Raw genomic sequence first — 12,827 nt, 5'->3', positions numbered from 1 at the left:
TCTGCAATTCACCTGGTTATGTCCTCTGTCAGCTGTGCGGGATCCGGTGGATAAAACTTGACATTGAAGGTAAAATCCCAGGGGCCTCCTGCAATTACAAAGAAGAGGTTGAGCAAAATAAACAGACCAGAACAGCTTCATGATAGTCAGTCGTCACAAAAAAGCTGGCGATATCCAGTCTAATCTTCAAAATACGGCCAGCGGATCAGAGTACTGATTTTAATACTGCTCGCTCGCTGCTTAGCAGATGGCGTAAGATACGTTTTCATTTACAAGAGCTAAGATACAAGCAGGAGAAAACAAAGCAGGGCAGGCAAATACACGTGAATAAACCACAACTTGTGGAAAAAATGAAATTCATTGCCAAGAGGCTAAATTACTCACATATTTTTTCACTGATTGAAAAAAAAAGATTCATGAAGAGAGGTCAGGCGTGTGCTATAAGTTAATGAATTAGTATTGTTTTATCACTCAACCCAGTTTTCAAATTTCTCGTCAGGAGCAGATGTGCTAATTCACTCAGCAGCCTAACGCACTGTGGTCGGGTGGTCAGACCACAGTTTGAACTCAGCACAATAGGAGCATCAATCTCTGGAAGAAACAGCAAGCACTGAGACAAGAAGAGCTTTCAGATCTAAATGCTTTAACATAGCTTGTTGCAAACCTTGTACAGCACCGTCACAGGTATTAACCGGAGTGAGAATCCACATGCTCACACCTAGAATTGGCATTATATGTGGTACGGGCAGTCGAGGTGACACAGCTGAAGGGGTTGCTCTCTCTTTTTCTTGAAAATAATCACGTTTACCCACAGAAAATAGTCCTGACCGACCCATTAAGCACTCAAAGTAATTTTCATAGTTACAACTCCCCCCCGCTGTCCCCTTTAACACTAGTTCAAAATAATATTTATTTCAGAAAGAGAAGATACCCCTGTGCTTTAACTTGCTCAGAGATTTATCACAATCTCAAACAGGGAGAAGCGGGGATGTAGCATTCATGGATTTACTTCTTATGCAACACCATAACTGGGATTAAACACAAGGCATGTTGTTTTCACTATACACAGTTCAAAACAAGTTATTCCAAGAAGACGTTTTAGGTAGCAGAGGTTTCCTACGTATTGCAAGGAGGATGCAGAGACTGACTCTCTATATATGTACAACAACATCTATTGGTGTACATACATTCATATGTACATACATTCATATATTCAAGTAAACTCAAATAATTTGCCATTTAACTCATCTCCGGGGACCAGATTCCACAGCAGGTTGCTCATTACACTTACAAGCTGAATTTTACCTGCATGGCAGGAGCGGCTCATGCCCTTTACACACATCCTGCTATCGATTCAAAGAGAAGTTGATAAGAGCAGGAGCTGTTCCTACTCCACAGCCCCGCGGCATTTCCCCCCTAATCAGTACTTAATGACATACTTTGTTCTCCAACCCCACCAAAGGCATACGTAAAACAGTATTTTACTTTTGTAAAACAGTATTTTACTTTCAAAGCAGTCAGGCTTGCTCCTGAGAGAAAACAAAAGCCTCTAAAATTTATTTGATGCTGCCCTCATCTTGAACTAATTCAGTGTTAGCAGACCTTTGGAGAGCATCTGGCATTTGCCCTGATACTACTCGAGCCATTTATCATTCCAGTACCCCTATCTGGACCCCGAAACAGCCTCAGAGTCCATAAAACCTTGCTACAGCAAGCGATTTTGCTCAGGCTCTCCCAATGTCCTTTGAGATTTAAATGGTTCCCACTGACATCTATTTTCCCATCCTCCAACAGGGAGCAGATCTCCTGTTTCAGCGTCGCACGGTAGTAAGGATAGCATGGGTTTGCATAAGGCAAACACACCCCAAGTTACGTTTTCCCAAGGAAATTACACTTTTTCCTAAATCTAGAGCATCACTAAGTACTTAAGAAGAAGAAGAAGGATGCACAGGCTGCTTGAACTTGTGCTGATCCCTGCCAGACACCCTCACTCGAACTCTCACCCATCCTCGGGCCCCCAGATCGCCCGCCAAAGCCACACTTATTTAGGGAAGGAGAGAGAAACCACACACACCCGCATGATAAATTCGATCTACTTACCGTGAACCTGTTTTTTTATTTCTTTGGCAGGATCCAGCCATGTCTGTAAGAGGATAAAAACATTCACACTTTAACAGACATTCCAGAAACACCACAGAAAACTGCAAATCGCTAAAAATACGGCAAAAAGACAACATTTGACACAAACACAGCCATGGAAACTGGGGAGACGGCGCATTTTTCACAACTTTTACTCCAGTCTGTGGTCTCGGTGGGTGCATTTCCAACCCTTCACCTACGGGGTACTCGTAGCAGAGGCATGAGGAACAGGAGGAAAAAAAAAAAAAGCAGCATATTAGGGCTGCAAGCACACAGCAGCAGGTGCGGTCGCAGCCACATCCAGCTACAAGGGGCAATTGTGCAACACATTTTTTTTTTCTCCAGCACCTTTAAAAATAGGCAAATAGGATGTCTGCATTCATTTGAGGCACCCTGTCTCCATACTTGCCCTCTTCAGAACAAAGATTGCGAAGACTTTCTATTATTAGCTATGGTTTTTAACGACCTGAAATACAAGTGAAAACATCCAATCGCTGGGGAAGGCTGGAATATTTTACAGGAGCATGACATAAACTTCGTCTCTTTTAAGTATGACTCAAGTTTCTAGTAATTATCTCAGCTACAAATTTAGAAATATATCCTTTTTTCCCCCCCCTCTGTAATTTGGGGTTTTGTGGGATGGTGGTGCAACATAAGCCTCAAAAACAACTCCTGCTTTTGCCAGCACGATCTGAGCAACTCCCGGCATGTCGAGACTGAGCCATTCCCTTTGCAGAGGTGAGGGTCTGCCCCGCTGAAGGCGACGGCGCGGTGCTAACAGCCCTCCTGGAAAGGCTACATTAAACCACCTTCTTCATTTTCACAAGCCCTGAGCAGGATTTGGACGTCCAGGTCTCCCGAGGTGAAGGAATTAACTCACTGAATCCCCCAAGCTAATCTGTCTTGACCAGAAGGACACGTAATTTCATGGCAGGGAGACAGCGATACTTACGTTTAATCTTATCTTTTTATATGCTTGCCCCTCTAACCCATAAAACTGGGGATACGAAATCCATTTGAAAGGTAGACATGCCACTTGCTGTCTTTTTACAGCCACCGTTTTAAGCAGAGCATCTCTATGTCTACGCTGGTGCCATGACTGCTCGTTACCGCAGTGATAACGCTGGGTTTCGGGCAGCCGAGCCCAGGGTGCAGTCGTGCATCCCCGGCACTCACCCAGCCCGATCCAGACAATGACGGGTACAGCAATTAACGGCACTTTTATCCACACTGTGTCATGAATCAGTGGAAAACATATTTCCTTTCAGAGCAGCGTGAGCATCAAGCTCCTTCGGTGCTGATCAGCTGCTCTATCCACTGTCACCATCTCCTATTCCTACTGTCACCCTCTGCTATTCCCACGTGGGAAAATGCCCATCCCCAGGAACGTTTATTCCCTAAATACCAAGGTGGAAAATCCCACATACAACCCTTCCCTGTCGAGGAATACACATCTCCGCCTGCTCCGTACAGCTGCGGGTGAGGTGCAGAAGCTCATCTGGCGGTTTCCTATTAAGGTCATTTCTACCTGTGTATCAGTAACTCAGTGTCAGCTCTTGTTTGAAGTTACAGCAAGAGAGAGATGGAGCTTCAGATTTCAAAGTTCAATGAAACATAACCAGAAAGATTTCCAAAAAAACCCAAAAATGGTGTTTTCCCCCATCAGCGCAAACCAGACTTCCACCGAGCAACTTACTCTGCACTGGAGCTAAACTCACGCACAGCGGCTTTACCTTCCTCAGCTCCCTGCTCTGGGACACAAATCGGACAAAACCGTTTTCAGTCCCTACAGTTAAAAAGCTGCACAGCCCTTAGCCCTTGTCAGCGGGGGGGGGAAAGAGGTGCACGCTTTTGCTTTCGGAAGAATGGACGCCAGCACGCCTGGACACGAGAAGAGCAAGTCCCGGGGGTCTTGGAGGTGCGGCAGTGAGCTACCCACAGCACAAGTGTGAGAAGTTGAGCTGCTCCAGCTAAACTCTTTTTGCTCTTAATTGGATCTAAAAGTACACCTATCCCTCCCTCTGCAAGCACAACAAACTCCTAGAGTAAAAAATCCAGGCTATATACATGGAAGCGAATTTCACATACAAGAAAACAGCAAGACACCAGAGACAGTAAAACAAACGCAAGACAGAGCTCTGCCTGCCTCCAATAGCGATGGGGTGTTATTGTGCCGGTGTATTAAAAATTCACTCTTGCAATTATTAAGCATTTAAAGACAAACGTCTGTCAGCCATCGTAACCTGGCCCATAAGTGACTGCTGTAGGTGAAGCATGGGAATAGTCAGAATGTGGTCTGGTCTAACGGACATAAAAGTGGGCCCTTGATTTCAATTTAGAACACTTTTGGCTAGCTTCATGAAACAGAGCTTGAGTAATTGCTTGAGTTAAAGCATAACCAAGGGTTTAAAAGATAAGACACTGCTTGAGTCTAACCAAACAAAGACCTTAAACTGAAACCATATGAGTAAGGGTTTTGGTATGACGAGTCACGGGTGTTTTTTCACAGGGCAAAGCCCGGACTCCAAACTGCTCTGGACGGCTGTGACCAAACCTTACAAAAAATGACACCAGTGCCAGACTGCCAGCTTTTACTCCTGCTGACTGCTCAGCCTTACGCCTTTGGTGAACACAGGCTCCAGGACTGTGACGTTCCTCTGCAGCGTGTCGACATTCAGGCTCATCTTCTATAGCCTAAGAGCAGTTAACCTATTCTTAAAATCACAATTAAAAAACCTGCTGCTTTTCTATAGTGGGAAAAGCCTTATCTTCCCCTAACTTCTTGAGCTATAGCTTTACAAATTAACGGCATCATTTTGCGGTAAACTAATACAATGAATTTTCTCCAGGTGAAGATACAAGTTCACGTAGCTTTTTTACTAAAAGCCACACTCCTGTAGTCATTTATTCACAATTTCTGCCTCTGTGATGACCCTCTTAGTCCTTTTCTGGGGAGGACACCAAAAGGAGTGTTAAGAAGAGCTTATGCACCACCTCCTCCCCAGGAGAGAGGTTCCTCTGAAAGAGCTGAACCCAGCCGGGTGCAGACCACCACGCAAGAGCAGCTGCTTACCCTGGAGGTCGGCGTATCCCATATGGCCAAACCAAAGTAGTCTTCTTCCAGGAGATTGAGGTGGTCGCAGACTTTTTTAAGTAGATCCTGCCCCTTGGCGTGTTTCTGCAAATAGACAAAAGAAATTCTGTAGGAAGGGCTGGTTTTTGTCTGCCCTCGTTCACGGGAGAGAGGAGAAAGGGAATGTAATCAAACCACACTGTACACTATCAAGAAGGTAAAATAGTCCTGAGTAGCTCAAAATCAGATCTCCTGGCTGCTTCTGAGGAAGCACCCCTTATAGGAAAGAGCATCAGGGATAAAATTTCAAGCCAGAGAAGCAATGGGAACTGCAGTGGGTCTCTCTGCTACCACCAGCTCCGTGTCTGAAGCCTCTCCAAAGCTGAGCTTCTCAACACAACTGAATAAACACCGAGGATTTGTATGGATTTTCCCTCCCAAAGTACATCTACTGCACTGACACCTCCCAGCTCCAGGCTGTCAGACAATCAGACGTTGATCAAAAAATTATCAACGTGGGGTACGCAACTGCTGCTACGGTTGTAGTCCCCCATTTTGGGGGCAACCTGGCTCAGTAGGGTCACAAAAGAAACAGCATCTGAGAACTAAAGACCGTCATTTCCATGGCCTTTTCATCAACCCGATCTGCTGATGAAACCCAGCTTCTCCAGTTTTGCCTTATGCACCAAAAGCTGCTTAGCACACAACTTCTTGCCTCCAGAAACACTCTTTGAGCATTCCTATCTCCTTTTTTTTTTTTCTCCCAAATCCTGCAGAAGTGAACTGGCCCTAGGAACAGATACCCTTTTAGTCCAAAAGCATGAAGGAAAACATCCCTGAGGCACAAAACTATGGTAACCAGAAGCAGCTAATTCTATTGGAGGCTTGGCTGAAAAGAAAGCGCAGTTCCAGCGATGCAAAATAAGCTTTACTAATGCATCGCTTGTGCCCGCATCTCTCCTTGTAGTCATATTTACACGGCAACTGTTTTATTCCAGTCCTTCAGCTCTAAGGTCCTCAGTACATATGTTGCAACTCCATAGGTAACACAGTGCATGTGTTAGCTGGGATATTTCTCAAGGAATTGGCACTTAAAGACATATAGGAATTAAAAACCTTCCATGGCTGTCAATTGGAAAGGATGCCTGAAAGCATTTATTCTTCTTGGATAAAGGCATTTGTGCTGGTCTTTGCCTACACCTTTGCAATTCCTTCCCAATTAAGTCTTAATAAATTCTCAAAATGCTAGAGTAGGATTACGTCAGCATTAAAGCCAAGGGTACTTGTCAAGTCAAGAGGGTCTCACCGACACAGCAGCCCCTCCTAATCCTCTCCGCAGTGCCCATCACCACTCTCTGGACCTACAGAAAGAGAATTCTAACATCCTGCTCAAGTCAGGACCAACCACACCACCACCAGCTCTCCCACCAACAGCCCCCATGCAGCCCTCTGGCATTTGCAGGCATTGCTGCAGGAAACTCATGCATAAAACCACAGCAAGCTGCCACCAACATTTCGGGGAACAATTTCTTTTTGGGGGCTGCACCCAAAATCCCTGGCAAAGGCTGGCTGCAGGTGGGGAAGGCGATCGGGGCGGTGATGCTCCGAGCTGATCCCGGGCAATAACAGCAGCGACGCCGTTACACAAACGGCCGACACTGACCTACTTGCCCAGGATCACCCAAGGTAACTGCTTTCACGGGGAGCCCTGCGCCCAGATACCCTCTCCCGGCCCATTTAGCCAGCGGGACTGGGGAAAAACAAGCTGATGGAAGCATGCTCGAATGGTAAGTACCGGATTATTAATATTCTGGACAAGTGCTTCAATACTGAAATGGGGATTTCTGCGAGCTTTTTATTGCCCTGACAGCAAGACGGCCCTGTGAGAGAATGCACAAAATAAAGCAGAAGAAAAGCTCTCAGAGGAAGGGGTTTGCAGTGCTGTAAGTCAACATAATAATTTCAAATTGTTTACTACAAATATATTCAACTGCAGGCTAAACACAGCATGTTTTTCTTTACATCCAAGCTCCAGGAGTTATGTTAGCCACCAACCTGACAGGTGAAGGTACCTTGGGTGAACAGAAAAGCACAAATCAACTTGACAACCCATTTTATTCAAAAGAAAGGGGCAGAAGATATTTAGGCAATTCCAACCTAACACAAAAACCTCAACTCTAGTCTGGGATACAAATGAGAGCGAAGATTAATAGCAAGTAAGACAACTGGGGTTTTTTTTAAGCTTCCCCCCACCTTTACAAAGCAAGGCACCCTGGAAATTGTAGAACAATTTTAAAAAAAAAAAAGATTCCTAGGCACCCAGAGATTTTTACAACACACTAAATAAGCTGTTATAGCTTACAGGAAGATTGTTCTGCAGTAAAGCCTGTCATGTAATTCACTGGCAGCAAATTAGACCCCAATTAAATAGTGTTTGTGGTGATTTTTCAAGGGGAGGAGAAGGGAGAGGGGAAAGAGAAACAGAACAAACCCCAAAAGTACTTACATCCACGGCGCACTCAAAAATGGTGTCATCCAGCAAGACGACTTTGCAGTACATGTTTCTGTGTCTTTTTACTGCTCTCTGGGCAGCTTTCAAATCCTTCTCTGCTTTGGTCTCCGGAGTCTCTTGTTTCGGCTCTGGCTTGGCGCACTCTTCCTTCGCTTCCCCTCCTTCCGTGCCCCCGAGGTCTCTGCTGTCTGGCTCCTGGTCGTCCCTCCTCTCCTCCTGCGCAGGCTGAAACCCCCACATCGCCCAAGTTGCAATTTAGACGTGTCAGGCAAAAAACCCATCACATGAAACAAGCATTGCAGAGGTGCACTGTAGGGCTGGGATCTCACCCCAGAATTAGTTATCTGACTTAAATGTGTAACCCGGGACCTGGAGCAGCAGCTTGGATGAGAAAGGTAATGACATTAATTTTTAAAGCCCTTCAAGTCATTCTCAAGCCTTCATTTAATAAAGGATGTAATAAAAAAGAAAAAAGGGTTGATTAGAGAAATCAGGGCAGATTGCATCATGCAAATCTTCATGGTCTTAACAACAGCACCTTTTGGACCAGTAAGCTTTTCCCCTCCTAGGCAAGACACCCGCTGCACCCACCGCACATGCCCCACACTCTCACTGCCGCCCCGGGCGATGGGCTTTGCTCTAGTGCCCTGGAGCACTCAGTATGGCAGCAGTGGGATTAAAAGGGGGGGTCAGTGCTGAGATTTCACGGCCGTCTGAGCCGACCAAGCAGCTATCTGCCACCAAAAAGGGAAGGCAGCCTTCATACCACTCTCCCTTTGCCTACTGAAGCACTTTGCGAGCCAGTTCAATTCACGAGAATAGCAGAAAGAGATGCAATTTGGGGACAGGAGGAGGAAGGAAGCTGGTTTTTTTTTTTCCCCACTGTCATTTCAGCAGGTTAAACGAGTTCACGGCAGGCTCTGACAAGTGCTGGAAGTGGCTTGATGCAGCAGGAGCATGCAGCCGTGGCCGAGGAAGAGCAAAACCCTGTCTTTTCAGCCCATCGCATCCCATGAAATCACACCCAGGCACAACTGCACGGAGGTATTTAAAAACTAAATAATGTCCACAAGCTGCTGACTTCTCTTCCAGCAGGGCCGGGACAATCGGGAGCAGAGAATCAGTCAAAGCTCATAATGCCCGTCGGTCAGCGTTTATCAAACAGGCAGCACCTCACAAATGCTTTCACAGCAGAAATATCTGCCGAGTGTCACAGTTCAAAAAGCCACTGACGCTGATCTAAAATAAGAACTCAAAAAAAAAAGCACAAATGCTTCGTCTGAAACGAACAGCCCGTGATGAAGGAAGACTGTGGGTACACACTCACACGCGTGCAGAAGCAGCAAATCAAAGTTAAATAGAGAAAGAAATCATGCATTTCGTCTTGAAGACGCAATTTCTGGGCTGAAATTGCCCGAAAATCTCCAGCTCCTCCCCATTCTGCTAATCCCAACCCTCAGAGGTACAAAACACAAGCAGAGATCATCCCATGGTTTTCACAGGCTCAGGAATTTGAGAAAAGAAAGAAAAAGGTGTATCTTCTCTACAGCTTTGTAATTTTAAGGAGGTGGATTTACAATTACTGCCTACAATTGGCAATGCTCTAACATGTAAAGTGTTGTTCCAAAAGTCAGAGTTTGCAGATATGTAACACCTCTCTGGAGCCCATGCAAAACTTAAGGCAGCGGGGTAAGCAATCCGATTTTACCACGAATGTGCTATGACTCCAGCAATACACACCGGTTGGTGGGGTTTTAAGAAATCCCCATCTCAGGAGAAGGGGCACCCGCCTTTCTCTAACTCCGGGAAGCCGCACTAGTAACGGCAGAGCTGCAGTTACCCAAGGAGTAAGAGAGGGCATCCAATACCCCCAAACCAATAACCAGCTTTGTGAATGTCTCCCCGTGGGTGTCTCTGCCTCAGTTTCTACCATGCTTTAAAAACTTTAAATTTTGCATGAAAAATGACCCTGGCTGTAAAGAGTAGACATCAGATGGCTACTAGGAGCTGGGTTCAGCCCACATGCTGTGCAGAAATCCCTGTCTACGTGATGCATAAGCAGAAAATATTTGTATTTGGCAGGCTCAGCACCAGCCCAGACTGAACAGATGACCAAGTCCTGAAATGCCACGCTTGCGCTCCTTGAAGTTGAAGAAACCCTTTCCCAAATCCACGTCCTCTTGCAAGCCCCACCTCACACCACTGACCTGCCTTTATTCTGCACACACCAAGGACATCCCGACGAGCAACCGCTCCGTCGTGAATTTATGAATTTGAACCCTAGTTCTGATGTGACTTTCCATGCCTCGGCAGAGTAAAGAGTCAGCACGGGGCGTTTTAATTTCTGCTGTGAAGTGATTTCAGAAGCAGGTACTTTGCAGGACAGTCTGATACAGGAATGCAAGAGAGGGAAGCAAGCGATGCAACACAGGGAGCTGACACGAGCCTTTTAGCATCTCATGAGTTTTTCTGATCAAGCTCACCATCCTAGGATATGAAGTTTTTTATAGTTTTGGCTGAAAAGACATGTTTTCAAGAACAGAAGGGAGCATGCCACATGGAACAGGGTGTTTTACCTGTGTTTCTGCACTGCTTAAGGAATGGAGGTCTAGTGATGGATCGGTTTTGAGCTCAGGCTCAGGAGCTGCAATTGGGGCTTTCACCAGGATGTCTTCATCAGGGCTGGCTCCTAATCCCGGGTCCTTCTGGTCACCTCCCACCTCTTTAGGAGCATCAGTGTCTTTGTCCTCTTCGGACACCTGAGACTTGGGCCTCCTGAGAAAGGATGAGAAGAGGCGGGAGAGACCCCGGCCCTCGGAGGTGCGGCGCTCCTTCTTGCTCTGCTCCTCGTGCGTGGGCGTATCGCCGTTGGAGGCCTTCTGCTTCTGCCCCGCTGCAGGCTGTCCCTCCGACGTCTGCTGAGCCCCTTCTTCTAGGGAAGCCTCTTGCTTTTGTGTTTCAGCAGCTCCTTCCTCCTCCTTGGCTTGCTGCTGCTCCGAATTGTCGGCGTCCGCCGCTAGACTCTTCTCTGTTGTCATGATGATGCTGTAAGAGAGGTGCAAAAGGTCTCAATGAAGAGCTTTCCAACATTTAAGTCTGCATTAACCTATTCAAACCAAGCCACAAGCACAGACACACCATGTTCCCCAGTCATACCACCCCGTCCTGCCGACTCCAGCCTACAAAGTCATTAAGAGCAAACAGATCATTCATTTTGCTAAGGTTTGCTTTGATAGAAACATCTCCATCGACATTTGCCCACGCATCTTCCACCATTTGGATGATGCTGACTCCAAACTGCTAAATGCCCTGGCACCAGGGCTGCAGCCTGACAAGAGCAAATGATTAAAAAATGGAAACAACATTAGGGAGAGGGAAGGAGATGGCAGGAGGTCTTGCTCCACAGGGTTGTCCTGAGGTCCTCTCTTCCTCCAAGTCCCTGTTCCCCTCTGGCAGCACTGGCTGTGGGAGTGGAGCAGATGAGAATCATAGAATCATTTACGTTGGAAAAGACCTTTAAGATCATTGAGTCCAACCGTACGAGAACACACACATGATCAGGCAACCTTCCTCCTACCACGCCATGCCAAAACACCAGACGGCCTGCAATGGCTTGCCGTGTTACAGCATCTTTCTCTGCAACTGCAACTGGAAGGAGAAATCTGCTACTTGAGAGTCAAAAATTGCATGGCCACAACAAATTTTAACAGCTGCTCACTTCTAAATGTCCCTGAAAGAGGCCACAGATCCTCACCATAAACTAAAAAGCAGGATATTTAAACACGATGAACCACACTGATGCTCTGCTCCAGATGGGACTCATCAGTGTTGATCAACTATGCTGATCTGCACAAGAAAGGTCCAGTGAAACAGAGCTGGCTTCGGGATTCAGAGATCTTTGCACTGCACATTGGAAAAATGTAAAATGAAAAGGCTTCCAAACAATCCCCACAACGGAGAGCAGATTTCTTCAGAGCCCGGGCTATTAAGCTGATGCAATGTTTATTTCAACTTTAGCCTGGGCTGTTGACACAAAAAGATGGAAATCACATGAGAAGAATATCTATTTAAGGTATAAAGAGGACCCAAAATAATCACGCTTTAGAGAGGATAGAACTAATCTTTGCACGTTGCATCACATGTATCTGCAGCAATAAATTCCCACTGCTTACACAGAGCGAACAGCATATAATCCAATATGCCTTTCAACCCCACCGGCCCAAGCCTCGGCATACAAACATTTGTTCAAAACACATACTTAAAACTAAGAAACATTTCAAGATGTCACCCTCCTACATATTATTGCACTCAACAATTTAACTCAGCCTGGTTGCCAAAATAACCAGAGGGCCTCCTCGCTTTCCAAAGTACTCTTCCCCTGCATTTAATGCAAAAGCTTAATATTATTCTTAAAGCTGTGGTTAAAACAAAGCAGCTTTAGAGAACTTCACTGAATTTGTTTTCCCCAGCAATGCAAATTTCCTGGGTTTACAAGATTTGTTTTGTTTTCAATTTTAGCTTTTTGGGGTTTTTTTGCAGGGAGGTCTTTTGTAAAAGCAGGGATGGTGACCCACAGGGTCTGTGCTCCCATCGGAGTGATTTGGAGCTGCGTCAGATTTGGGACAGGCTCTCTGAACTCTTTGAAACCTCTTCACTTGGCCTTAGCCCCACCAGCCAGCTTTGCGGATGAGCTGCAGGGCCCATTTTAGCCTGGTCTCCTACAGAAGCCAGGTTTAAAGCCTCATGCCCTGCACACCATCTCCCCTTGGTGAGCTGCTCGGGGTTTCTCCAAACCCAACGGAGAGGTGGAGGCCACTGAAACAGCAGCTTTATACCTGCACTGGGAAAACGGGCATGCGAGCAGCCAGCCTGCACGGGCATCCACGGGCACCTGATGCACCAGCTACATCCAAGGCAAAGATGCTGCCGAAACCCACATGTCTCAAGGCTCCGAGCTAGACGGAGATGCAGATGTGCAGAAAACCACACTGCCTCAGTTCTCCTCCTCCTGTGCTTTGCACAGGAGAAGAGGGGACAGGTTGGCATAGCCCAACCAAGGCACGCAAGGGTAATTCTCCAAAACGCTGTTGAGTTGGGCATTAT

General features: G+C 46.3%; 1 protein-coding gene across 1 annotated transcript; it reads right to left on the bottom strand.

Annotated features, from left to right (window-relative positions):
• Window positions 1–8: 8 nt before the first annotated feature.
• LOC104080174 (protein 4.1-like) lies at window positions 9–10,762 on the bottom strand. Its single transcript, XM_009582474.1, has 5 exons — window positions 10,301–10,762; window positions 7,719–7,949; window positions 5,213–5,317; window positions 2,101–2,143; window positions 9–88 (listed from the first exon to the last, which is right to left on the bottom strand). The coding sequence occupies exons 1-5, from the start codon at window positions 10,760–10,762 to the stop codon at window positions 9–11; spliced, it is 921 nt and encodes a 306-aa protein (XP_009580769.1).
• Window positions 10,763–12,827: the final 2,065 nt, after the last annotated feature.

This window comes from Fulmarus glacialis, unplaced genomic scaffold, assembly GCF_000690835.1.
Source record: "Fulmarus glacialis isolate BGI_N327 unplaced genomic scaffold, ASM69083v1 scaffold22577, whole genome shotgun sequence".
Classification (NCBI taxonomy): Eukaryota; Metazoa; Chordata; class Aves; order Procellariiformes; family Procellariidae; genus Fulmarus; species Fulmarus glacialis.
This window is presented reverse-complemented; position numbering and strand designations above follow the sequence as displayed.

Coding starts and splice junctions, on each gene's coding strand:
- LOC104080174 (XM_009582474.1), bottom strand. CDS start 10,762: ATGACAACAGAGAAGAGTCTAGCGGCGGACGCCGACAATTCGGAGCAG. Junction 7,950..10,300: donor TAAGCAGTGCAGAAACACAG/GTAAAACACCCT, acceptor TGGGGGTTTCAG/CCTGCGCAGGAGGAGAGGAG. Junction 5,318..7,718: donor TTTTTGAGTGCGCCGTGGAT/GTAAGTACTTTT, acceptor GTCTATTTGCAG/AAACACGCCAAGGGGCAGGA.